Genomic DNA, 27,657 nt, shown 5'->3' on the forward strand with positions numbered 1-27,657 from the left:
AACATCAACTACACAATTACACACATACACGCACGCACACGTACGCACACATACACACACAGAGAGAGACACCAACAAAAAAATAAGAACTGTCCACATGAGGCAATGAACACATAAAAATCATGTAAAGAGGGCTCTGTGTACATGTTAGTTCCATTAGAGCACAGCATGTAAATATCCACTATTGAAGGCAGTTTATGTATGAGCCATAATAGGCAAGCATTCTACCAATTGGATCATGCCCCCAACGCCACGAGCCACATAGCCCACAAAATCTAAGCACATAACAGAGGGCTTCAGTGTGAGCAGCTCGTACAGTAAATCAGCACCCTCCATCTTCCTCCAGTATAGAATCAGGTCCCCAGGGCTTCCTGCCTGCCGTCTCCCATCACCTGTCTATTCTTCTCTGCAGAGAGGGCCGAGGTCAGGAATCTTCCTATTCGGCAGCTTCTTGGGAAGTGTCAGAAGTCAGCTTCTCTTGTCTAAAACAGTAGCAGTATCTCAGTGACAGACTCCGACTTTCCCTCTGTGTTTTGCTGAGACAGCCTTCTCCAGATCTGTCTGTGTGGCAGGTGACCAAGGAGAATCCCTAAGCAGGGCAAAGCTTCCCAGATGCGGAAACTCGGGAAACCCTGATTTTAACCATCCGCATCATCAAGTTATAAGCAAGTTGGCAAGTTGCTTTTTCAACATGGTCATTCATTATTCATTCTAGAAATGTCTGTGAGGATGCCTACTACGTGTCAGCCAGTGAGAGCCCCCCACCACACACACACACGCATGCACGCACGCACAGCAAGCCTTGCCCTTACAGAAATGCTAAATAGGATGAAACAGAGCACCAACAGATGTCTCTCCAAAAGTGAAAGTGGCAGGTTCCATGAGAGGTAGAGAGAAGTCAGACCCATGATAAATGGGTGTCAGTGAGACTTAGAGAGAGTTTTAGGGCTCGGAAGATTGGCTTAGGGGTTAAAAGTGTTACCCATACACGTCACACAGCCTGATCCTCAGAACCTACCAACCAGCCAGACATAGTAACAAGCATCTATAATCCCAGTATGCCTGTGGGAAACGGGAGGAACAAGTTAATCTCCAGATGCTCATGAGCCAGCTAACCCATTTTACACAGTGGTGAAGGAAACCGTGTCCCAAAACAAGGTAGAGAGATGAGGAAAGACTCTTGAAGGTTACCCTCTGACTTACACACACACACACACACACGAGAGGGACTGATCAGAAGACAGGAAGAGAGAAGGAAAGAGACTGGATGTGAGGAGAAGAAGGGAGCTGGCGGGAGCACTACAGTGTCAGGGAAAGAAAACGGGGTAGAAAAGGAGGCAAAGACGTGATGAACAGGGATTTGGATTATGATAAAGATTCGGGATGTTCACCCAAAGCAAAATGAAAAGCCACTAGGGCAATGTAAACAAGAGAATAAAAATAAAATAATAATAATAATTAAAAGATGTGACCGTGGGCTACAGGTTCCATAGAAAGAAACCATTGTTAAGGGGGAAGCCATTGTTAAGGGGAAAGCCAGTGGCTTTGCTTAGCGCCCTCCCCAATCTCTGCAGTGACCGTAGGTGGAGGAGATCACGCAGGTGGAATCAGCAATGTGTGCTTGCTCATGTGCAGACCTGAGGGCTGAGTTTGTGTTCTGACTCAGGAGCTCTGTTCATCATGGCTATCATTCCCTAAATAAGGAACACCTTTCACGGCAGAATGCAGGAGTTCATGACATCAAGAACTTTATGTACAGATATTAATACTACTGGTCAGCCACTTGGAACTTTCAGCAACAGGAAGTCATCCATTTACAAATACCAGCTAGGCTGGCGTATTCTCAGCTCATGGGAATTGTCCTTTTCCCCCTCTTTTTCAAAAACTGTGGCAATTATGTTAAATTTATTCTACAGTATCATATAGGTCTTGAGTAACAACTTCTCTTTTTCAGATATTTTTTTTTGCTTTCCACTTAGCTTTACACACATGCCATTTAATCCCTTAAGGCCTTCATACGGGATTTGTTAGTATTCCTATTTGAAATTAAGGGAGCATTGGAGTGAGCAGGGTGGGAGGATCACAAGTCTGAGGCCATCCTGGGTTACTTAGAGATACTGTTGGATTGAATGGATGGATGCTAATTGAATTAGTGAGAACTGGAACTCAGGATAGGAAGTTATACATTACCCAACAGCAAATGGCAAAGCTGGGATTTGAACTTGTGACTACCTGACTCCAAATGCCATGTTTTAGCCATCATGATGTTTGGAACTAGACAAGGAGGGGAATGGAAACTATTCTTATCCTGATAGAAAATTAATAGATAGAGGAAATTAATTATCTTCTCCATGGAGATGGTGAAATTGCTGCATTATGAATGACATAAGATGCAAAATGATCTATGGATATTACTGGATATAGACTGAGTGTTTGTCAAAATCATAAGCTGGGTGTAGCATAAGGTGTCCTTTGCAGCATCTCGGGGTATGGGATATTAAATTTCTCTGTCTTCCAGAAGAGCTGTTAAGCTATGCATTCAGTGGCCTAACAGCTCTTACCAAGAGTACAGTTCTCTTTCTCCCCATTGCAGCTGCAACCCAAGCCCAAGATGACTTTGAATTCCTACCTTTACTTTTCTCTGGTGCCTTCCTGCTTGTGGCTCTGCACTAATACAGGTCACTAATCCCTTTGTCCTTTGGAACTGAAGGGTCTATCTCCTTTCAGGGCCCCATAGTGGCTGCCTATGGCTTGATGCTATTGCATCTCTCCAAAAAAAAAAAAAAGAAGAAGAAGAAAAACTTTCTGAAGGGTAATTTGTCTTGGTTCCCTTCCTACAAATCTCCTAAAATATCTTTATGATTTTGTCAACACCAAGAATCGTTAGCAACCTGGCACAGTGAACTTGAGGCCTCACTGCATGCTGGTGGCAGTAGCGTGGGCTGCAAGAAAGCCCAATTCCAAGCAAGGCTTTGTGCTATATTCTAGCTTCACAATGTTTAATGTTTTTAATTCCGAGTAGAACTTTGCCACATGGGTAAGAAACAGCCTCGTGGCTACAGGTGCCATGGCTGTTCATTCAGTCAGCCTGGGAGCATCGCTGGTACCCTTTCAGCAGGAAGCTGGGGCAGGGGCTCTGATGGAGAGCTGCCCTCACTGGGCTTGATAAGCGACATTGAAGGAGTGGTACTCTAGGACCAGAAAATCACATACTTTTTGTCTCCCAGACAAAGTCATCCTGGCCTAACTTGAGTATTTTGTTAGTAGTGCGTATTTGGTTACTGGGATGCAAGATCTTTTAGGAAATAAGGTTTCTCACAGAGAAGCAGAAAGACTGTTAAAGCTTCCCTACCATGCTGAGCCCAAAGACTATTCCAAACTCATTCTCAGATGGATTTTTCTACCAAAGGATTAATTGTCTGACAGCATCGCTGACAAGCTTGATCTTAGGAATATTAAACCAAGGTAACCCGTTTGCTTTTGCTTCCCCCCCCCCTTTTTCCCTAATGTTTCCAGCTAAGGTTTAAAAGTGGAATTCACTCCTAGCGAGCCAAATGCATTGGAGCGCTTTTCAAATCAATAGGCGGCTTGATTCTCCATATTGCTAAACATTACGCCCCTCTAAATTCTCATCAGAGGCAACATGGAAATTAATGAGACCTTTAGGTTAGCCTTTCAAGCTCGGCCTTATTTTATAGCTTTACCTTGCCTTTTTGACACCATGATCCCGCCTGGCCACCAGCAGCATTTCACGTCGCTGTGCACTTTAATTTTGCTGTTTTGTTAGCCTTCCTTGGAAACTGGCAGCTTATTAATCTCAATAACAGAGCTGCTCAATAGGCGAGCTTACGAGTGAGAAGCCAGGCTATGTCTTTCTTGTTCTCCCCCACCTTCGTCAGATGGAAGCAAGGTGGCTGGCTCTTGCATAAGAAAGGTAAGAGCACTAGGTAGACAGAAAGCTAGTTGGGGTGTGGGGTGGGGGAGCATCTCATACCCACATCTCTTTCTGACAATAGGCAGGAAAATAAAGAGCACCTCATCTAATCCACTGCTCTGCAATTTATGGCTTGTGGTGTTAAACACACTCAGACCCATTAATAAGAAAATAAATAAGGTGTCGTGGCATGCGTGCAAATTACAAGGTGCATTAAGAAGGGCGCAAGCATTACATCTTACTCAAGACCCCTCTAGCCTACTTTTGGCATGGTTTGCAAACTTGGAAGGCAGAGGTATCCAAGGAGAGGCTGCCTTTTTAGAGTTTGGCCTCTTCTGTAAAATTAAAAAGCGCTAAGTTGATTAAAGCTTTGAAGACTAGGACTTCTTGCTTGCCAGTTGCCAGGGCAAAGCCTATGGGTACAAAGAAATTTTTACAAAAATCCGTCCCTCTATAGCTCGTGCCTTGGGGACCCAATTAAAGATGGAGGCCACCTCGTGGTCGTGCCTTGGAAGAGCAAGATTCTGCCCTGAGTCTGTGTAAATGTTGAAGATTCTTGGGTTAACTTCACAGATGGAAAAAAAAACCAAATATTTCCATCTCTCTCTCTGTGCTCTTTCACCCACTCAGCTAATATCAACTGTCACTCCCTTGGGGCATTTCCTGAAGTCTTCCCCTGGGGTGTTTTATCTGGCTCCAATGGGGGAAAGTGTGTGAAAGCAAGAGTCTTTTTTCTAATTCTGACTCCCTGAAGATGTTTTTCTTCTCACAGAAGTCACAGAAGGCATATGTGCTTCTCCCAGGCAGAGGAAATGGGCTCCACAACTTTGCTGAGGATTCCTTTGATTTATTAGCTAGCTTCACTTGCCTTCCTGAGTTGGGATCTTGTGTCTTTAGGATTGCAATCTATCCTCAGGTACCGGCCCATCACGCCCAACCTGAGCTGTATACTCTGGCGGAGTATATGAGTGTATTTAGAAAAGTCTCCTCTGGTAGCTTCATTGCCTCCAAGCCCACCGATCAATTCTCAGTTCTTTTCTTAGTCCTGTTTGTGAACTATCCCAGTGCTAAAGACAAAAGTTCTCCCTAGAACTTGTTAGGAATTTTTAAATCACTTAGAGGATTATTTCTAGCTCATAGTAACTAATTGGGGGACAGTAAACACCCTCCCCAGGTTTCTGTCATCGATAATTCAATCATGTGTGCATGAATTTAATTTATTAAATTATTTGAATGGTTATCAGAAATCCTGCTAAGTTCTTATAATGACTTTTTCATTTCCCACCAGCCTAGCTGCTGTACCTGGGAACACACATTGAGGGCATGGGAGACTCAGTTAAGCCTTGGATAGGCCCTGAAGGAAGGCGTTCTGCATCTAACCCCACCTTCCCCCACTCAGTAAAATGGAAGGAGAAGCATCCAGGTTCCTGCGAATGAGTGCTGTGTGAACATATGTGTTCCGGGCACGCCAGTCCTCATGTTAGGGGATCTTCCTTCTCAGTGTGTCCCACAGCAGGATGCTGAAGGCACCAAGTTCAACCTTCCAGCTTCTGTACCACAGTCCACATAAGGAAAAGAGTGGCCCTGCTGGAATGCGTCCTGCCTCCAAAACCACTGGACAGTTCGGGGCTGTTTTTTTCCCAACAGACTCCTGTCTGAAATGTCTCATTTGTGCTGAGCATTGCTTCGCTGCTTTATATCAGTTGCCTGAGACAAAGCTCCACGGGGCAGATGTCCTTGTCTCCTGTCAGCAGAGCAGACAAATGAAACGTAAGGCGCAGGGTCTAGGAAAAAGAGACAAGGTCCCTGGCAGACTTGGAATCAAGGGCTTATACTCCAATATCAGGTGTCTGCCTTAGCCCGACTTGACTGTGTTTCTGAACAGAGTGCTTCTAGAGGACCCCATTTGCTGACATCATTACAGGGCCTGTGAGTTATGTGGTTATAGTTTAGAAACCTCATTGGAAGGAGGTTCTTCTTCTTAGACATTTGTTTTGCGTGTTTCTTTATGACAGGGACTCATTCTGTAGGCTAAACTGGTCTGGAACTCGGTTTCCAGAGCGCTGCAATTACAACATGGGTCACTACCACCACTACTAGCAATTTCTAATGTTCAAGTGCACCGTCTTGACAGAGGCCCGTGGAACCCGGCAGGGATCGCACTTAGCACTACTGACCCATTTTTTCCACCAGACTTAGAGGACAGACCACAGTGGTTGGCAAGGCAGAATCATACGCCCTCACAGGACCTGATTTGGAAGGGATAGCTAGCATAAAACCCATAGTCAAATGCCACACCAGTAAGAGAATGTGAAAGAGAAAGTGTCGGACAAAAACTCGAGATGAACCCAAATCAAACTCAGCACTACCAAGCTATCTCTTCTTATAGCCTGAGTGTAATTATTTCTCCTCTGGGTAGAGAGTATAGTGGCCAGGGTGGGAGGTGGAGGAATTTCAGGGCACTGAGTTGTCTCACTTGCTTGGGCACAGAAGGAGGTTTGCTCAGAGTCCAATGGAAGAGAGAGTCCCACTGACTGACTCCCTCCCACCCACTTCTGATGCATCACCCTCTCTGGTTCACTTCTCAAACATCCCATGACTTTACCTTTGAGTTCACTGTGGCTACTTCATGCATTTTAACTTTTATTGGTCTCCTGATGTCTCTTTTAAGCTATCGTCGTCTTTCCTGCAAAAGTGCTTGGATTCCACATTTTCTAATTAAAACATGCTCACTTATTGTCTTCCTAACCAGTGCTCTTTATGGGGACTCGTGATGAGAAAGTTAACTCAAAGCCTCTCGATGCACTTCCCACCTCCTGGAAATGGCAGGAGAAGTGGTTTTACCTATGGGAAATTGAATAACTTGGGAGAATTTTTGGTTTTGCTTTTTAATAAAACCATGAATGGGAGCTATTTAACTCCATGCTTCCATGCTCATGATATTCTTGGTAATGTGTTTGATCTTGCTTGTGAAAATCTTGAGTAGGATGTTTTGCAGAGGGCAGTCAGCTCCCTAATGGATCATAATAGATGCAACATCAAAACAGTTCCATGTTTAATTAGATAAAAACTCCCATCATAAAATGCAACGCGGCCTAATGTTACCAGTGGTGTTCCTGAGTGCTTATATCTCTGCGAATTAATTCAGAATTACTAGAAGTGGTGAGGCTAAGTGTAGTATGGGGTAAGAAAGCACACTGGAACTCTCCAAAATTTTCAAGGTAATAGTGTGTTCGTGATGGTGGCAGGTGGGCAAAAGAAGGAAGGGAGGTCCCGCTCAGTATGTGCCCAAGTTATTTGGATCTCTGAGTTGTCTTCATCACTCCCCTGGCATTTAGAAATACAAAAACAATACTAAGACGGGGTCCTCCTCGGATATATCTTCAAAATTGTATGTTGCTCCATTCAGAGGAAAGGGTGAAGTTCTTCATGGTGCTAAATCCAACTATTTTAAACAAAGAGGGGAAGAGAAAGATTATTAATAGGAATGGGTGTGGGAGTGGAAATGGGATGAAGATGGAGAAGAAGGTGGGAATGGAGAAGGGGATGAAGATGGAGAAAATGATAGGGTTGGAGATGAGATAAAAGAGAAGAGGATGGCAATGGAGGTGGTAGAAGGGTTTGGAAGACCATGAAGGTAGAAATGAGGACAGTGCTAACTATAGGGACAGGAATAGAGGCGAGAATTGATAAACCAGGGATGGTGATGAAGATGTGGGTGTAGATAGGATAGAGATTGGGATAAAAAAAATGGTGCTCTCCCCAAACCTATCACTATTTCCTCCATTGTGGTGGACTTGGGTTCCAATCAATCAAACAGAATTTTTATCTCTACTTCCTCTGCAAAACAAAGATCAATAATTTAAAGCAAAAAAAAAGAAAGAAAAAGAAAGCATAGTCACTATAAAATTTTCAGTTATTTTATTACAAAATGTAGATATTCTTTTAGTAGAAAATATTCAATTATTGGAAAGATGGGACGTGCCTAGAAGTAATCTCTGCTTCTCAATTTCTATTTCCAAGAAAATACCACTTGAAGGCTTATTACTTCAAGCTTCCAAAGATGTTTATGAATGTCTAGGCATATATTTTAATAGAAATGGAGCCATATACATTCCACTTAGTAAGTTTCATTTTGCCTTAATGAGATATTGTGGAAATCATGGCAGGTAATTTCATGTAGACCTACTTCATTCCCTTTTTTAAGGTCTCTGTAATGTCCCATAATGTCATAATTTATTTAACCAATGTCTTCTTGATGGACACTTAGATTGCTTTCAGATTTGTGCTATTACAAACAGAACTGCGATGAAAAGTCTTGTCTGTGTACCTTTCTTTGCATACTTATATGATTATGTTCAAAAGTTAAATTCCAGGAACCGAAATTGCTAGATCAAAGGGTATGGGTAATATGCATTTTGAAGTTCGGTAGACTGTGCCAAATTGTGCCCATCTCATTTCAGATGTTATGATCTTTCTCTAATCACCTACTTCTCTGATGGACTGAAAATAAGAATCCCCAAATTTATGGAGTTAAAGATATAGGAAGGAGAGAGGGGTTTTTTTTCTGAAAGAATATATGTCCTTTCTCTATGTTTTTGTTTTGGATTTTTAGTGAGGCAGGTTGAACCCAGGGCTTCCTACTTGCTGAGCAAGCTCTCTCTTCCCACTCCAAGCCCATGCCACCCCTCCTTACTTTCCATGCAAAGCATTTGAAGAGGCATCATTGACAATGCCCCGAACAGATCCATACATTTCAATTGTCAAGGAAAAAAAATGCTGTTAAATAAGGCAACCATCATTCAGCATCAGCAGGTAAATCCGGCCATGGTGCTTCATACCATTGAGGCAAAGTCTGACTTAGGGTCTTCCCTTAGTCCTAACCCTTTACCAGAAGCTGGGACATGGTGTGGCCCTTGTGAATCTACATACCTTTGGTGCCTTTTGTTTTCTCATTTATAATGCGACAGTGTTTTAAATTTGTCCCCTCTCCTCATCTGCTATAAGAATGTCTAAGAGAGCAGACCTGGTCAAATTTCTATAGCCCCGAGAAAAATCCCTGGTACAGCAGTGTCACTCTTCAAGCCATTACAGGACAGCGTGTGATCAAGGGCTGGACAATCCAGAAAAAAAAAAAAGGCCTCTTTTGTGGGACTCAGTCTAAAAGATGCCTCAGGCCAAACTTATATAATTATTTTGTCTGAAACTCTGATTTTATGCTAAGTAAGGAATTTTTTTAAATATCCCACCTACCATTGGTAATCTCATTATCAGAGATGTACATAAGACTTTGGCTTAATTCAGCCAACATTTGGAGGTCCTGTGAGTGACCAAGCACATTAAAGTACACTAGGAGTCAACTGAGAAGTACATGCCCTCTCTTGCTGTGAATTATAGCTCGTTGGGAAAGGCAAGAAGAAAAGATTGTTCATATTGAAATGGAGGCCATTTCTAAAGGCTCTGTGGGGTCATAGGTAGTGAAGGCACACACAGGCAGCTACCCAGGGAAGCCTGGCTGGAGAGAACAGCGTCTGTCCTTCACTTTGATTGGGGCGTAGGAGTCTCTCCACCTAAAATGCATCTCAGGCCAGAAAACACAGGCATCTGGTTAGGATGGAGCGAGTCTTAGGAGATCATGCTACAGAGACTTCAAGGCCATAGCTGAGGCTCAGACACACTCTTGTCAGGTGATGAGACTGGTGTCTGGCAGTCAGACTCACTGGGAGGAGAAAACTCCATTGACACCTAGAAAGGAAGCAAGCAATAGAAATAATTGAGCTAATCAGGAATCCCATATCAGCAGATAGAGGGAAGGAATGGAAAAGAGGGAGGAAAAATGAAGAATATAGCAAGAAAGCGAGTTTTAAAGTAGGCAGTGCGTGGGATTCATGAATAATTATCTCCGTTACAGCAATGGCTAACAATTACGTTGAGAGCCTACTCATTGTCAAGCACATGCTAAGCCCCATTTAATCCCCTCAATGTCTCTAAATATTTGCATTGAAGCAAACGAAGATAGAACAATACCAAAGGCTACACAGGTTACAGGCAGGCTCCGAACACCATGTATTACCACCAGTTACCCATTAGCCACTGCCCTTCTCAGCCTCCCGGAGACAGCAGGTGTTGTCCATGCCTGCTACAGACCTGGTCTCACTCCCCTTTCCCAGTTCCCCACCTTGCTGCCCTAAAACACAGGCATTGTAGACACTGCTTTTTACCTAACCGCTTCAACCACAAAACCGCTTCTCTGGCAAAAACTAAGAGTTAGAAAGAACCCCGGTTCAAGTACAAATCTCTGAGCTATCAGGAAAAACAAATTCCCCCTCCACCAGACTTGCCTTTAAGTTTTTACTTAATTCAACCTCTTGCAAAGAAAATGCCCGCAGGCAGGCACCTGCCTCTTCACCTCCCATCCCACCTTGCTGTCAGGTAGCTTTCAATCCGCCATGCCGGAGTGTGTCCACCCGCATCTTCATCAAGATTTCCAAGAGGGCACTGACAAGCTTTTCGGGTACTTAAGGCAAATGTGCACGACAATTCTCCTTGACACTTGGATTTTTAAGAAGCATCGCCCGGGAATCTAGGAAACCTAGCTCTCAAGAAACGAGAGATCTTTCAAGGAAGCCACGTTCCCGCAGCCTCTTCCTTGCCGCTTGTCTTGTGGCGAGGGTACTGCAGAATCCACCTGCAAGCGTATGAAGCACCATGGCCGGATTTACATGCTGATGCTGAATGATGCTTGCCTTATTTAACGGCATTTTTTTTCCTTGACAATTAAAATGTATGGATCCATTCGGAGCATTGTCAGTGAGGATGTGGCCGGCCTACAAACACACTCCAGCGGCACACTTCTGCACGGCACTAATTTCTGAGTGTCTAACGGATATATGTCGGCAAGCAGACGTGTCACGGGGGTTGCTGTAAAACTTAATTAATATCCCTGAAGAGCTCTTAGATCATTTCACGAAGAGTGCTACTTAAGAAGAAAATATTATACCTATGGATGCTGCGCATATAACGGAATGTGGGTAAATACGCGGATGGGTTTTCTTATACGTTCTCATGCCTCGGAGGATCGGATGCAGATTCTAATGGAAAATAAATTGTATTAAAGATAACCATTTCTATGTTAGAATTTAAAAAGTAAAAAGTAACATTGTCCTAACGGGAGCACTAGAACACTGTACACTTATTCATGGAGAAGTAAATCTTGAATTCGTAAAAATGAATAGCGGCTTTTGATTTATTTTTTTTCCATTTTTTTTCACTTCTGTCAGACCCCTTTCAAGAACTGCTTTAATGCCTTAAAAATTGCTGGCAGTTGGGGACTGGTGAAATAATTCAGTCCAAAAAAGACTTGCCAGCCGGGCGGTGGTGGCGCACGCCTTTAATCTCAGCACTCGGGAGGCAGAGGCAGGCGGATCTCTGTGAGTTCGAGACCAGCCTGGTCTACAGAGCTAGTTCCAGGACAGGCTCCAAAGCCACAGAGAAACCCTGTCTCGAAAAACCAAAAAAAAAAAAAAAAAGACTTGCCCCACACAAGCACGAGGACCTGAGCTTCATCCCCAGAGAAGACTGCGGTGTCATGCACCTCCCATCCAATGCTAGGGAGTCGGAAACGGGTGACTCCCTGGGGCTCACTCGCCAGCTCCCCTAGCCTAACCCTGGAGCCCCAGGCCCCAGTGAGAGACCTTTCTTAGGAAAACAAGATGGACGATTCCCGACGATCAACACCTGAAGCAGGTCTCTGGACTTCACAGGCATATGCACAAACGTGTACATGTGTAGGAGAACACACATGCAAGGACACACACAAATACATGCATGCACGCATGCACACACACACACACACACATTGCTGTCGATTGTTTTAGTCCATGTGTAATGTTATAACAGAACAGTTGAGATTTCCTAACTTATAATGAATGTAAATGTATCAGCTTATGGTTCTGGAGGCTGGGAATTCAAGAATGAAGAGGCCAGCGTTTTGCAAGGAGCTTCTTTGCTGCATGATTTCATGCATGTAGTGGAGAGAGGGAGGGAGAGAGAGAGAAAGAAAGAGAGAGAGAGAAGCAGCAGATCAGGACTCACTGGCTTTGAGCAATCCACTTCCAAGATAAGAAACAAGGCTTACAGTGATTGATCTGTCCGTGGATGTGGAGTCCTCACAGCGCACTCATTCTCTCAAGGGACTCCCAATTAATACTGTCACAGTGCCAGCAGGTCCAGTATCAGTTGGAAGAGAGGCAAGTTTTCAAACCACGGCAGCAGCTAAACAATGATTCAGATAAGCCAATTCCATCTCTTCTTGCCAGCCCAGAAGGAATCTTTAAAAGTACTCAGCCGATTCTGTCGAACTCTTATACCTAAACATTCTTTCCTCTCGTCTTCTCTCCTTCCAACATTATTCCCTCTTTTCCCTGCCTTCCTCCCCCCTCCACCCTTCTTCTAGCCCCCAGAAAACAGGTCCTGAGGACCTACGGAAATCTAGAAAATGGCCCTTCTTAAATTGTGGTTTGTTTTGTGGGGGACTTGTTTGTTTTGCTACTGACAGTTTGTTTTCCCATTTCTTCCTGATTTTAGCATATGTTTTAGGAAGCAGGAAAGTCCATTATAGACATTATAGATTTAATTCTCAAGTTAAGAATAGCAGATAGCGGGTTTTAAATTGGGGGAGTAACATGGTCAAGTGAGACATGGTGGCACACTCCTTTAATCCCAGCACTCTGTAGGCAAAGGAAGTCCTCGGCCAGTCAGGGGTAAACAGTGAGTCTGGCTCATTAAAAAAAAATATTCACGTGTTTAAATAATCAGATTAATAATTATTATATAGTACTGGGAAACTTTGGGTATTTAAGTAGTAAAAACTTGTGACGACTTTCAGCACTTTCTTGAATTCTGCACAGACCTGTGCAGGCCCTGTGTGTGCTCCCTCAGTCTCTGTGTTTCTTATGAGCTTGGCTCGTGTTGGTTTAGAGGGTCTTGTTTTCTTGAGGTCCTCCATTCCCTCTGCCTCTTACACTCTTTCCACCTCCTCTTCTACAGGGTTCCCTGAACCCTGAGGGGAAGGCTTTGATGGAGACATCCCCTTCAGGACTTAGCATTCTCACTCCCTGCATAATGTCTGGCTGAGGCTTATAAATATGTCCAGGCTTTTCTAAGACAAAAAAAAGAAAAAAAAGTCTACTTCCAATCATGCTCAGAGTAGTAAAATATGACGTCCCTACACCGTGTGTAACTTGACGGTTACTAGGGCATCTGAGTGATTAAAGACTGTACGTTGGTCCAGATGTTCCCTGTGTTAACATCTGGAAGACTGTCAACATGATCGCCCTTCAGCATCACGGTGAATGAAGCTCTTTCTCCTTGACAAAATCTTTTAAGTACCAAAGAGAAGAAAATATAAAGAGAGGTGCGTGAGGGTAGGGCTCCTTTGTAATAGAGGAGCGGAAAACAAGAGAAACTCGGAGGGGCCTCATCTCAGTGTCGGGGACTTTCCAGAGCTGAAAGCCACTCTGACTCTATTCTTTTGAAAGTGATTTAGATGAGAAAATGCACCATGAGATCTTCGTGTTCGCAGAGATACCACACCTGTGAAGATAAACTGCGCTACAGGTGGGCAGGGACGTGACAGATAAGGAGCAAATACATTACCAGAAATTCTGACAGACTTCGGGGGAGATTATCTGTGCGTGCCCAGTTACAAACGAGGAGCTGGACCAGAGATTAGGATACAGGGACGTGTGGAGATGTACAAGCATCGTACGGCTGTGGAACAGAGGGAGAGCAGAGCGGTAGAACGTCGCCACGTGGAATCTTCAAAATTAATTTTTAGAAATGCATTATCCCACTATTTTCCAGCCCATTGGGTGTCTGCAATAGAAGTGGTCAGCGCATTCATGCCTGGTGTGCCTCAGCAATGACACAGAAGTTGAAAATAACAGTTTCAAAAAGAAAGGAAGGAAGGGAGGGAGGGAGGAGGAAAGGGAGGGAGGAAAGGAGGGAAGAAGAATGAAAGGAAAAAAGAAAAAGAAAAACAATAAATGAGGAAACTGGAGTGGTAGTTGTCAATGAAGTGACGTTTTTGCAAGCAAGGAGACCTGAATTTGACCCCCAGAACCGCATAAACAAAACAAAATAGCAACAATAACCAGGTTTGATGGTGTCATAGTCCTAATCTTCTATAGGATTTATTTATTTATTTATTTATTATGTATACAGTATTCTGCCTGCACATATGCCTGCAGAAGAAGTTATCAGATCCCTTTATGAATGGTTGTGAACCACCATGTGATTGATGGGAATTGAACTCAGGACCTCTGGAAGAGCAGCCAGCGCTCCTAACCACTGAGCCATCTCTCCAGCCCCAAGCATAGTACTTACATCCTCAGTAAGCTCTGGCCCTGTGAGGGACCCTGCTTCTGCCCCCGCGATTAGCAGTTCCCTAGGAGGGTGAAACTCATTCACCACGGCATCAATGACAGCGTGTGACGTGCTCGTGCTCGCTGATTATTACGTGACTTGGCTTCTTACTTGAGGCCTTAATATCAAATACTGTATTTGTTTTGGAAATGGGCACAAGTTGGGGCACGATGTATTAAACTCTTCCAAGGCTCCTGGGCTCAGAATTTCCATCCATGTTCTTTCTCAGCCCTTCCCAGGGCTCTGAAATTCATTTTATTCTCACTTTTCCAGAGGTATCTGAAGCTAGGGAGTTGAACTGCTTTTCTCAATGTCCTGCCATGCCTGGGACTCTAAACCATCTCTGCCATAATTTGTGTTTTCCTTCTCCAGACAGTCTTGAGAGAGAAAGAGAGTAGTCTTGATAACGTGACTAAAGAAACATGGTAAATTTGTAAGGCGGGCCTAACAACGCGAAGCAGAGCATGATGAAAGGATTCAGATCCGAGGCTGTGGAGATGGGTGACGTCATCCTGTTTGACAATTGTATCTAAAGGGTTACGTTCTTCTACGCTGGCGACGGGGGAATACTCACATAAATTTGTCTGAAATAGCTGTCTCTGTATGCCCATTGTTTGGTGCATTCAAGGTCAAGTTTCAAGTCAAAGTCACAATCTTTGTTTTGTTACCTAATGTGTGTATATTCGTGTGTGTGTGTGTGTGTGTGTGTGTGTGTGTGTGTCAGGAAGTCACCAATTTTTTTCACAACACCAGAGCTGGGAAAAACGAAGACTCCTCATTTCATGAGACTCAAAAATGGTTTTGCTCACAAAACGCCAGTTTCCTTTAGTGAACTCAAGAAACCTTACCTGTCACATGGGATAGTGGTTCATTCCATGAAGGAGGAAAGAAAACAAAAAAAAAAAAGGTTTACAATGAAAAATGCTACGTTATGTCACAGTGTGACACAAATTTAAATATCAAGAGCCAAGGTTTCTATTTAGAAAATGGAAGGCAATAAATTGAGCTGCTAATTATTCCAGCTGTGAGTATTTTGGGTACAGCTGCAGATTTTGGAGATAGCAAAATAGAGGATTTTCCCACTATTCGTGAGACAAGTGGCTACAATGGCACCCTGGATAACTTGGAAGGCCCAGAGACAGGAGACCTTGCAAACCTGTTTATCCCTGAGACAGCCCCTACCCGGAGGGAGCCGTGACTGGACACGCACTTTCTGTTACCCTGGTTGGATGATTGGTTGTTTGTTGTTTTTGTTTTTAAGTCAAGAACTAGCCATTGAAATTATTTTCAGATTTGCAGTTTAAAAACCATAGTTCACTTTTCAACCCAAATATCAATTCTCAAATGGAAGAGACAAGCACTTTCGCCATCTTCCCAAAGTGCTTTGAGAGGGGAGGGCAACATACTGCCATAAGGAGAATGCGTCCTTTCGACAAATAATTGAACTGGTGCGAGGTCATGGATATGTGACAAAGAATGCAGAGTGCATAGTTCCAGTCCTCAAGATGCTTCACAGCCACGTGCGCTGGCCATTCACAGGCGGTTCTGCTCCTAAGCGTGTTGGATGAAAAAACTCTCCCAACGTTTCAGATCTCCTGTCTCCTTTTCGAAGTAAATAATGCCATGGTCCTCCTTCCAGAGAGATTGACTAACTCACCCGAAGGTTCTACGGTGATGAGCATGGTGCCTGGATTCAATCACCGCCCGCCTGCCAGATCTGCAAGATGACAGCTGCCACCTTGGTATATGATACCATCGCTTCTCGAAAATAACAAAATCAGTAGGAATAATAAAGAATACTTATGTGTACGAAGAAGGCTGACCTAATAGTGCCAGCCTGTCACCCACGAGTTCACAACTTTGCTTTCTACTTTACCGTAGAAACTTGATTTCTTGACCATGGGTACGTTTTATGAGAGGGCCTAAAAGATGACCTGATGCTGCTGTCCAGCTGGCAACTGTGCACAACAGTATCCCACAGCATCTTTTTCAGTATCTCTGCCTTTCCCCATCTCAACCTGTGTATTCTATCTCCTCTTCTCTTTCTTGTCACACCTCACGTCTCTTGCCTCTATCTCTCAGAATCCTAGACATCAAATTTCCCCTGGACCGCCACCATCACGCTCCTATCAGAGACCGTAATAATAATGCCAAGAAGGAAAGTGGTTATTTAACCTCTCTCCAGCTAAATGCTTTATTATAACTCCTGAAAACCTAATTACAGTAACTTTCCATGCTACAGTACACTTCATGGCCTGGCTCTTTATTAAACCTACTCCTTTAAAGACAATAAACCCAGTGCTTCAAAGGCCAGGGCAGGCGGGTGAGACCAAGGAAACCTTGTGTCCCATTGCATACCCGACCTCCCTCACTGAGCCCGCACCCCTGTTCCTGCTGGTTTTCTGCCTTTCTCCTTTTGCTGGATTTTTGTCAAATTTCAGGCACCTCCTGGATGATATGAAAAATATCTCAGGGATTAATGGGCTGTGTGTGTACCAATATTTCCATCCACTTCTCTGAAGAGTCAGGGTTCATTTGCTTGTGTGTGTGTGGCAGGGGGAGGGGTGTCAGTTTTCTCAGGAGAACAATACTTGACACCTGGCCTGCCTGAGAAGTAGAGCTGCTTTGGGGCATATGGCACAACACAGAGACCCTTCACGACTTTGGCTGTGGTTCTAGAAGACTGTTCCCGCAGCCGGCTTCCTGCGTAACAGAGAAGAGTATGTCCTCGACTGGTCATCACCGGTTGTCATGCTGCAGTGTGTGAGCAAACAGGAGACAGAGTGAGAGAGGAAGGGAGAGAGGCAGGAAGAGGAAGACAGCCTGACCTTTGGAGCTGCTGCAGGGGGATTATTTGTGTAGTACATTTCAGTTTCGAGGCCCTGCTGGGATAACCCCCTGGGAATAGAGCCAAACCAACAGGAAATCAGGAACCCACCTCTGGGGACCCCACTGGTTTGTTGCCTGCTGGAAAATGGTATTTGGCATTAAAGGATTTTATGTATTTATTTGCTTCTTGCTTCGGTTGAGTTTGAGGTTAATGACAAAGTTCACTGGTGACTGATCAGAGGGGGTGGGAAAGACTGTAAAGAAATCCCTTGTTGGAGCCTCCCATCAGCAGTCACTTGTTCTGGAAGTTTCCAGATGAGTCAAGCATCCTGTGCAGCAGAGATATAAATAATAATAAATAAATAAAAACAATTTACAGCTATTTATGGCTTTTTAAACAGGCAGACTTTTGCATGGATGCTATGTCAAGGTTTTTTTTATTTGTTAGGTTTCCTTTTGAAATCTCTCATGGTTGTTGAATCAGGATGGGAAGAAAGGAGGGTGTACCCTTAATTTCCTAAGCCAGTTTAAAGCAGATCCTGTTCTTCTCCAATTCTTCCTCAAATCCATGTCTTTGCTGTCATGTAAAGAGCACAGGAGGAAGACTATTAGGTACGCTTTCTCCATTCTCATTAAATAGTTCTGCTTTCACTTGAAGAAAAGTGATGACATTGACCCAAAAGACAGAGAGATCAGAGTGAAGCAACGATCACTGTACTCTTAGGAAATCACAGACGCGGGATCCAGAGCTGAGCGCACAGATGGAGGGAGGATAGGTCCCTGCTGGCCTTCCTGACTCATCCCGAGCCCCCACCACCACCTATGTCCTGCAGACTGAGTGCTAGAATCCAAGCCCTGTTGCCCACATGGCTAGGGAGGGAAAGAAGCAGGCAGGTTCCACTTTGATTCTTCTGTAAAACATCCAAGAGCGGCTTCCGTCGTCCCCTGAAGTGTTAGCAAACTCCAAGGACAGCACTTTGGGGGCCCCTCGTGCGCCTCGCCTTTCCAAGGCACAAGTGGCCAATTCTGAGAGCAATTGAGTTGTGCTTGAAAAATGTCAAGTGCATTTGGGAACTACACATTTTTTGCTGACGCCTGGAGTCCTGAGCAGAGCTATTTCCATGACCAACCGCTGGGAAGAAGTTCAGCTGGGGCATCAGAAATGATTCCCCGCCACACACTGAGTAGGCCCCTGAGGGGGAAAAGCTGTCTTAATAGCGGGGGTCAGTGGGAAATCAGGAGTCTCCGAGTCTTCCTCCCCGCAGCCACGTGACCACACCGTTCCCTTGTGACTCATGTTTCTTTTTATTGTATTTTACTCAATCTTATTTCTGTTTTCACTATTCAAAGTTTTTATATTTTTCAACTTAAAAAAAAAAAGTTCAGACAGGAAAGTTTGGGAAGAACAGCCAGTGAAATGCTAGCCACCTAACGCGATGCTGTCCTCAGCCAAGTGTGTCTTACCTGTCAATAGAGGGAAAGCTTCCAGCCATCACACTGAATCATTTAGAAGTTGAAACTTTCGGGACACTTTACCCAAAAGGCATCTGCTGCCAAAACCCACATTTTCAGCAATAGACATAGTCACAATCTGGGGCATTCTGCGTCAGTTGGACATAGATTAGAATTTCTTAATCTTTAATGTATTTTAAGATCACGTAAGACACAGCCAGTGCCTTCCTCCAGTTAGAGGGAGCCCAAGAATTTGTACATTTTAAGTCGAACCCTAAAGTGATACTAACTCAGGTATCTGTAAAGAAAAGTCTGAAGACCATCTGTTTCTTTTTTTTTCTTTTCTTTCTTTTTTTCTCTTTCTTAATGGTTTACCTTTTCTTTTTATTAATTGTCTTAGGTTAACATATAAAGAAATGGTCTTTTCATGAAGATCAGTTTTTTATCAATGGGGGGTTTACTAAACTTTATTCTCTATAGATTGTATTATTAGGGTATGAATATATCTTAAGAGAAACAGGATTCTACATATTTTTGGTGCTTTTATTTGGTCATTTTTGAACACCAGGAACTGAAATGGGATGAGAACTACATGGGCTCTATTTAACCATAATCATCACAGACAGCATAGTGCCATTGAGCAAGCCAGAAAGCATAGGCTGCATTGATGCCGTCCCCAAAGCCTGTGGGCCCTGCTTTTGGTGGGGTATTGGATTGTGTGTGCAGAAATGCACGTGCTCACTATTGCACACAGACAAACATGAAAGTCCCTTCTACAATCAGTCATCAAGACTGCAGAAGGAGCCTTCATTTCAAAATCTAAAATGTTCATAATACTGTGCTTGTAGGGGCTGGAGAGATGGCTCAGTGGTTAAGAGCATTGCCTGCTCTTCCAAAGGTCCTGAGTTCAATTCCCGGCAACCACATGGTGGCTCACAACCATCTGGAATGAAGTCTGGTGCCCTCTTCTGGCCTGCAGACATACACACAGACAGAATATTGTATACATAATAAATAAATAAATAAATAAATATTTAAAAAATACTGTGCTTGTAGCATTCATAATTTCAATCTCGGGAAGCATAGTAGGTCAGTCATTGAACAAAAATGCATGATCACTGTGGCAAAGGCTGTACTCTAGATGATAAGTCATCGAACTAAATAAATCTGATAAACAGCTCATCATTTTACAGCTCGTAGCAATTCAGTTCTGATGATGGACGCAGACAGCAAATAATATACATGTGTATATGTGTATGTGCATATAATAAAGGAAACAGGGGTGCCTATCATGGTGAGAGAATCATAGAGAATGAGGGAGGCTTGGGGAAGATCTCTGAGAAAATGGCACTAAAGCAGAAAGCCAAACAACATGAATGGAGGACTAGCCGCATATTTCAGAGCAGCAGGGATGCACGGTACAAAAACCCTGAGGTGGAAGTCAAAGCGTGATAAAGAGCAGCAAAAGGACAATCTGACACACAAACAGTAGAGGAGGGAAGAGCTACGGGATTGGTTGGAGAGGTGCCACAGTCAGGCCATGCAGGGTGCCGTAGACCCAGGGAAAGACCCAATGTCATTCCAAGTAGTATTGGAAGGCTTTATTAAGGGGTTGCAGGAGAAGAACATGAAGCTGGCTAGAAGAAAGTGTGGGAAACAGACTGTGTTGTCAAAGGGGATTTAATAAAGAAATATTAGAAATTCATAAAGAAATCTCCTCTGTGAGCCAATTCAAAAAGGGTTAGAGCCTGGGAAGATGACTCAGTGGGTAACAGCACTTGCTGTGCAAACCTGGGGACCTGAGTTCAGATTCCCCAGCGTCTACGTAAGAAGCCCAGTGCGGCCAGGTTTGTACCTATAATTCCAGGACTGTAGAGTGAAGAGGTGGAAAGATCACTGGGGTTTGGTGGCTACCAGCACAGCTCTATGTTCAGCGAGAGAATGTCTTAAAGGAGTAAGGTATAGGTTCTCCCTTCCTTAGACACACACACACACACACACACACATACACACATGATGCCTTTCATCCCAGCCCCAAAGATACAGCAACATGAACACTACTGTTTCAGGGATGGAGAAATAGCTCAATGACTGCTCTACCAGAGAACTCAGGTTTGATTCTCAGCTCATAACCAGTTCCAAGGGATCTGATATCCTCTCTGGCCTCTGATGACACCAGGCATGCAAGTAGTATATAGACATACAGGTAAAACACTCATACATATAAGATTTTACACACACACACACACACACACACACACACACACACACACACAGTGTTCTTATGATGCAGTTTCTATTGTGGGCTGAAATGTCCAAGGTAAGAGGGTTGGGAGCACACAGTCATGGAGATAAAAACCCAGCTTATAATTATAGATGTCTTTTGTCCTCTGTTAGAAGGTCAGGCAAGCCAGGGGTCTGTGACCTTTGTGGCTAGAAGGGGAAAAAGATAGGTGAAATTAGTGGGAAAGATTTTCAGAAACGCATAGATGAGATTCTTTAGGATCTGAGGTGAGAGAAGAGAAAGAGGTTAAAATGACTACAGCGCTAAGACAGACACAGGGGAGGACAGGAAGGGTGAAGGAAAACAATCTAAATTTGGTTGTGGCATACAATGTGGAAGACAAGATACCTGATACACAGTAGGGACATGGGTCCAAACCTGAGGAACAAGTTGGGTTACATATGCAGACCTATCAGTGATAGCTGAAGCCATGAGATTGGATAGGATACTGGGGGCATGAGAGTTTGAACTCACATATTTTTTTGAATACTCATTAATGTCTCCTTACTTGTGGAGAATGATCCAAGAGAAAAAGTTAATGGGACCCTAAATCAAGGGTCAGGGTTTCTACTCTAGTTTGCTTTGTGCTGGGTGCTTTGTGAGTTAGTACTGAGCCAGTTGGGAAGCTCTTGAAATGTGTGTTCCACGATTGTCAAGCTTTAAATTAAAACTTGGATTTTTGAGCTCTTTCTGTTGCTCCAAAAATTCCTTAGTAAAAGCTAGTCATTAAAAAGTGAGCACCTACCATGAAACTTTTTAGACTAAGTGCTTTTCTTAAATGGTCCTGGGAAGTTGGTATAGCAACCATGGATGCAGCACCAGCAATTGTACTTCCCCATGATAGTGAAGCTCAAGAGTAGGGCTGGGTAACCAGTGTGAGCTGACTTGTCCATGAAGAGCCCTGCTAGGAACCAATTCCGTACTTTCTTGCTCCCTTAAACACCATAGCTAGGGTCATCTCTTCAGAAGACTCCGTTGATCCCATTAGAAAAGATCTATTAGGGCCAGGGCGATGAATTAGCACAATGGTTCTCAACCTATGTGTCATGACCCCTTTAGGAGTCACACATCAGAGATCTTGCATATTAGACATTTATACTACAATTCATAATACGAACAAAATGATAGTTATGAAGTAGCAATTAAATAATTTTACAGTAGGAGGTCACCACAATATGAGAAGCTGTATTAAAGGGTCACAGCATTGTGAAGATGGAGAACCACTGGATTAGTAGCTAAAAGTACTTGCTACCAAACCTAATAGTCTGAGCTTGGTCCCCAGAACCTACACAGCAGAATTAAAGAACCAACTCCCACATGTTCTCTGCCCTCCACACGCATGCCATGGCATGCTCTATCTATCTATCTATCTATCTATCTATCTATCTATCTATCTATCTATCTTCCTTTCCCTCTGTGTATATATAATGTTTCAAAAAGAACCAGTGTGTATGTCTGCTTGTGTGTGTATATATAATGTTCTAAAAAGAGCTACTGGCAAGAAATCTGAAGTCATATTTATGGAATTAAATGTGCATGCTTTATTGAGATAATTGAATATATTTATAGCACAAATAAGGTCTAAATATCAGTTGTTTGCTTTATGATGGTTATGTTACTTGTTTTGCTAAGCAGACACATTTCTGACATGATTCTCAATCATACCATACTCACTTGGTATATATAAAGGATCCAAATATTTTAAGTATTTTTCTGTATGTAGTCAAGATACAAATATTGATAATGATGGTGATATTGCCTTTAGACACCTCTGGAAAAGCCTGGCAATCCTCAGTAGGAAGGGCAGTATGGTACAGTCGTTCTTTCTAGAACTCTGGCCAAATAATTGAGAGAGGCAAACTATAACTTGAGCCCTGTTTTATTTCTATTATTTTACTAAAACACCATAACCATGGCACTTTATAAAAGAAAGCATTTCATTAAGCTTATGGTTCCTGAGAGTTGAGTCCATCATGTTGGAGCAATATTGCAGCAAGCTACAGACATGTTGGCTGGGACAGCCGAGAGCTCATATCTTGATCAGCAAGTAGGAGGCAGAGAAAGAACACTGGAGAACCTCAAAGCCCCTTGACACACCTCCAACAAGGCGATGCCTCCTAGTTTTTTCCAAACAGTTCCATTAATTGAGGACCAAGTCTTCAAACATATGAGTCTATGGGGACCATTTTTATCCACACCACCATAGCCGCAGGTCATATTCCTATGCTCTAACTCTGAGCTTAAGGGTTCTCGTATTTAAAACTGAGACAGTCTTATAGTGCACACCATGGGGCTCAAGTGAGGTGTAAGGAAATATATGTCCTAATGACAGATATAAACAGCCATTAAGTAAAATACATACATGACTGGGCGTGGGTGACGGGTGACACACACCTTTAATCCTGTCTCTTGGGAGGCAGAGTCAGGTGGATCTCTGTGAGTCTGAGGCTACCCTGATTTACACAGTGAGTTAAGGACAGTCAGGGTACATAGAAAGATGCTGTATCAAAAGATAAAAATGCATCTGCTGAAAATATGAGGAAAGAGAAACTGCCTGTCTTGACTATTGCAGCAAATGCAACTACAAAATAATGGGAGGACCGCAGCTGTGTGTGCAAGCATGCAATCATTTGCTAAAGTCTTCTGTGGATGTTGGGATCTTTACTGGGGACTAAACACACAAGGATGAACTACGTCCAAAGTGCGCTACAGCCCCTGCCCTGAGCAGCTAAACTCTAGAAGGTGACTAGCCATCCATACCTTTCATCTTCTGGACATGTCCTTGCTTTAAATAACGTGTAGCCAGCCAAAAATCTCATCTTTGGCATATCTATGAAAGGGAATAATCTCTTGTCAGAGAGTTGATGCCCTGTGAAATATCTTTGGAATGACCATCCTCTGAGAAGTCACATGTTTTTTTCATACTTTATGTTTTGTTATAGAGTTATCACATTATAGGTCTGGGTACCAAGGACACCATGTTCAATTGATGGGCAAAGATGTTTCTGAAAGTAGCTACAATCACAAGGCCTAAAGATGCAGCCTGAGTAGGAAAAGTGACTAATGGTTGCTGCTGGTGGAAGGAGAGATGGAAATGGACAAGAAGTGAGGGGCAAAGAGGCAGTCTCGGGCAATACTTAACAGCAGATAATTTTACCTTGGTTTTAAAGCCCCAGCCAGTTACCTGCCTTCTCCCAATCCGGTGTCTGATATCTAAATTAAGGATATTATAACGTTTAGTTTGTAAACGGTGATGACAACCCATTTCAAGAGCCTTCAATTGTACAGATCTAATATGTGATCATGCTTAGCATCCGCATCATTGTCATCATTTCTGAGTGAGTGACAGTAATTCACTTCTCATATTTGGTCGGTATGCTTTGCTGGATTCTCCTATGTGCATCTTTCTGCATCTATGAAAGTATAAAATTAAGAAAGCTTGTGGGATTGAGGTGCATCGCCAGCCAAAATAGCCTTTGCGCACACACGCATGCGCGCACACCCACCAAGGAAAGGCAAGTTAACTAACGTTTTACTGGAACTGTACAAAGTAAAAGGAATGAGAGCTCAGCCTTCATTAGCCAGCCATGGCCAGGCTGACCCTTTCACTCGTCCTTGCAGGCACTTCCTCTTCAAGACGTCCTCCGGAAGTACGCCCCTGTTCAGCAGCTCTTCTCCGGGATACCCTTTGACCTCAGGAACTGTTTACACGCCACCACCCCGTCTGCTGCCGCGGAATACGTTTTCCAGGAAGGCCTTCAAGCTGAAGAAGCCCTCCAAATACTGCAGTTGGAAATGCGCTGCCCTGTCGGCCATCGCTGCGGCCCTTCTCTTGGCCATTTTGCTGGCATATTTTATAGGTAAGTCAAAGCAACCTTGTTCGCCATCCTTGTGGTGAGAAGGTGGGGGAAGAGGCCATGGGCTTGTGACTTTAGAAGCCTTCTGCTGTCTGTGCAATTTGCTGGTTGGCTCTTGAAAAACATAATCATGAGTGATGGATAGGAGTGATTTTTTCTCTCCTGGAATCCATTCCAGTCATGACTCTAGCTGACATTTATCAGAGGTGAAGTTAAGCATTCTGGCTGTGTCTTTTCTTGGAGAGGAGCTGAGAATTATCTTTCCCGCAAATCCACCCTTTGCTTCCATGGCAATCGCCTAAATTTCTCCATCACTGGATTTGAGTGCAAACCAGTGCTCTGATATTTATGCATCCCTGGTTCCCTTCAGCTAGAAACTCAAGACAAGGATAGGTGTCATTTTGCACAAAACATTTTGACCAGGGAGAAAGCCAAACTAGCTTGCTGGGTTTCAGAGCTATGGAACTAAACTGAGATCCAGAAGCCAGGGCCCACGACCTGGTCTTCCTCTAGACTCACGTACAGTGGACCTTGCCCAGCTTCCTTTGTTTCCCTCTTCTCGGCCTCAGGTCTCATCTCATTGCGTGGCACTGGGTCTGAATAGGGTTTTCATCTGTGGCAGCTGTGCCCTTCCAGCTTGGGGTGTGCACAATGGTAGCATGCAGGTGAAGTTATGAGGGTACCTTCTTCCTTGTGCCATGGGTGTCCATTTGCATCTAGGAAGTACCACCACAGAACTATGCAAAACAGCAGATGCTGGGAGCTCAGAGGCAGGGCGCCACATGCATATAAACGTCCTGGGCTGGCCACAAAGCCTGTTCACAGTTCGTGTACCCCATTGCTCCTGCTCTGTCAGCTAAGCTTGCCAATGGCAGATCTCCTGGCCCAGGCAGAGGCTGTGGTGATGTTTGTTAAAGTTTATTTGAAACATTTGATGGTTCTGGCTTGCTTTTCGGGCTGCTATGACAGATCTCCCCGGGTTAGCTGTGGCAAAGCAAACCTATAAAACACCAGCTAAAAGGGGCTGACTCCCAAACAGCTCCAAACATGCAGGCAAAAGTTCCTCCTCTTTCGGAAAAGAAGACAAGGCGGCGCTGGTGCTGACAAAGCTAGCCTTCCTTCTGCCAACCTCAGCTCTCCTTTCTTGCTCAGCGGTGGGGGCTCCTTTACTGTCTTAATCCTATCCCTCTAGTATGGTGCCTGCCAGAGAAGAGATAGACCAGTACTTCCCAGGGCATTTGACCTAAACTTACCTGATGGCAGAGAAGTATAATGGCATGCCTCTAGAAATATGGGGCCCTGCCCAAGGCAGACTAGTGTAAACCATGAAAAAGCAACATACAACGGTATATTCCACAGTATTACTATGCTTGTCTTAATATAGAAAAATAAACATTTATATGTTCCCTATCAGCCGCGTTTATCAGTAACGTCCTCTGAAAACTGAGAACACTGACACCCCAGGGAGAGGAAAGGGGTAATGTTTGTCTGGGGTGTTCCAAAAGATTTTTCACTCTGACCCTCAGCTCTCAGTGGTGCCTGAGGTCTGACACTCAGCATCCCTACTTTCAAGTCATGCCTGCTTCTTACCCCTTGATGAAGGATACAGCAGTGGATTGACTTGAACCACCCCCGCCCCATCACTTAACTGGCATCTTTGTGTTATTAGAGGGAATTTCATGTGAGTCCCCAGGTAGCTGTTGCAGGGGCTTGGCGGAGGCAAATTGAATGTGCCCTTAGGGTCTTTGCATGATGTGGCTTTATGTCAGAAACTTCAAAAAGGATCCATGCGTGCACTTCTCAGGCTTAATGTTCTGCGGGGGCCAGTGGGCACCACGGGGAGCCCAGGTATAGAAATTGAGGCACTGCCTGCCTCTGCCAATGGTATCCCCAGTGTGTCTCCTCCTCCCCTTGCAAGGGAGAGATAGATGGCTAGCGCCTGATTTATTGAGCTCGATGGTTAAAATATAATAGCTTTCTGTGAGGGTGATCACATAAACGGGCAACCGTGTAGTGAGAGTTTAATGTTTTAATCAGGTGCGTAACTCGTGAATGATGGATTAGGAAACATATTTATCCTCAGTCTGGAGGCTACTGGAAGCTGGTCCTGAGCATCTTACTATGGTTTATTGGTTTATAATCCATCATTTCCTGTTTTGTATGCTTTAGATAAGATTATGCTTTGACCCTGGAGTATTGAGAAATAGTTCATGACTCAAAATGAGGGATGTAACAGGCCGGTTTGCCCAGCAGTAGAGGCAGAGCTACAAGGTACTCTTAGCCCCTCCCCAGAGATGACCAGAGACCTGCAGACTCAGTGAGGGACCAGGACTCTTGAGTGCTGACACTGGCACCAGCAATCCGTTTCTCTGTGGAGAACCATTTGCCTTCTGAGCCCTGGCTTCCTAAGTACAGTGTGAGGGCATGATAGTTATTTACGGACAGAATCTCTGAAGTACAGTGGGGATTAATTAATGTGTATAAATCACTTTGAAGATGAAAAGCAGTATATTATTAATTACAAAGCTGCAGGGGCATAAACACGGCATGGCAAACACAGAGGAGAGTGTTGTGGGGCACAGGCATTGATTGCACCAACCTAAAACAAGCCATTGGGGAAGGACAGAAGGGAAACATAAAATCCCAGGCCCCCCTATTAAAGAGACTGGCACATTCAAGACCTCAGTCCATTCTGGTTCACACACAGCTCCCTATTCCACGAGAACATGACAGGTCCTGAAATGGAAGCGTCAGCCCCAGGACATTTATGGGCAGGCAGTGGGTTCAGGCCTGCCAGGCATTGTGACAAATAGGTCAAATTATCTTTCTTGCATGTTCAAACCCGTGGAGAGAAGCCTTTCCAGAAGTGAGCAATT

General features: G+C 43.9%; 1 protein-coding gene across 12 annotated transcripts in view; it reads left to right on the forward strand.

The window, feature by feature from the left end:
- Positions 1 to 27,657, forward strand: part of Tenm2 (teneurin transmembrane protein 2) — a 1,235,501-nt gene that overhangs the window by 949,722 nt on the left and 258,122 nt on the right. For all 12 annotated transcript variants that reach the window (XM_075941316.1, XM_075941315.1, XM_075941317.1 and 9 more), the window contains one exon: positions 24,546 to 24,784. In XM_075941316.1, the coding sequence (XP_075797431.1) occupies positions 24,546 to 24,784 (239 nt within the window). The remainder of the gene's footprint in view (positions 1 to 24,545; positions 24,785 to 27,657) is intronic.

The sequence above is a fragment of the Microtus pennsylvanicus genome, chromosome 11 (genome assembly GCF_037038515.1).
Source record: "Microtus pennsylvanicus isolate mMicPen1 chromosome 11, mMicPen1.hap1, whole genome shotgun sequence".
In the NCBI taxonomy this organism is placed as follows: domain Eukaryota; kingdom Metazoa; phylum Chordata; class Mammalia; order Rodentia; family Cricetidae; genus Microtus; species Microtus pennsylvanicus.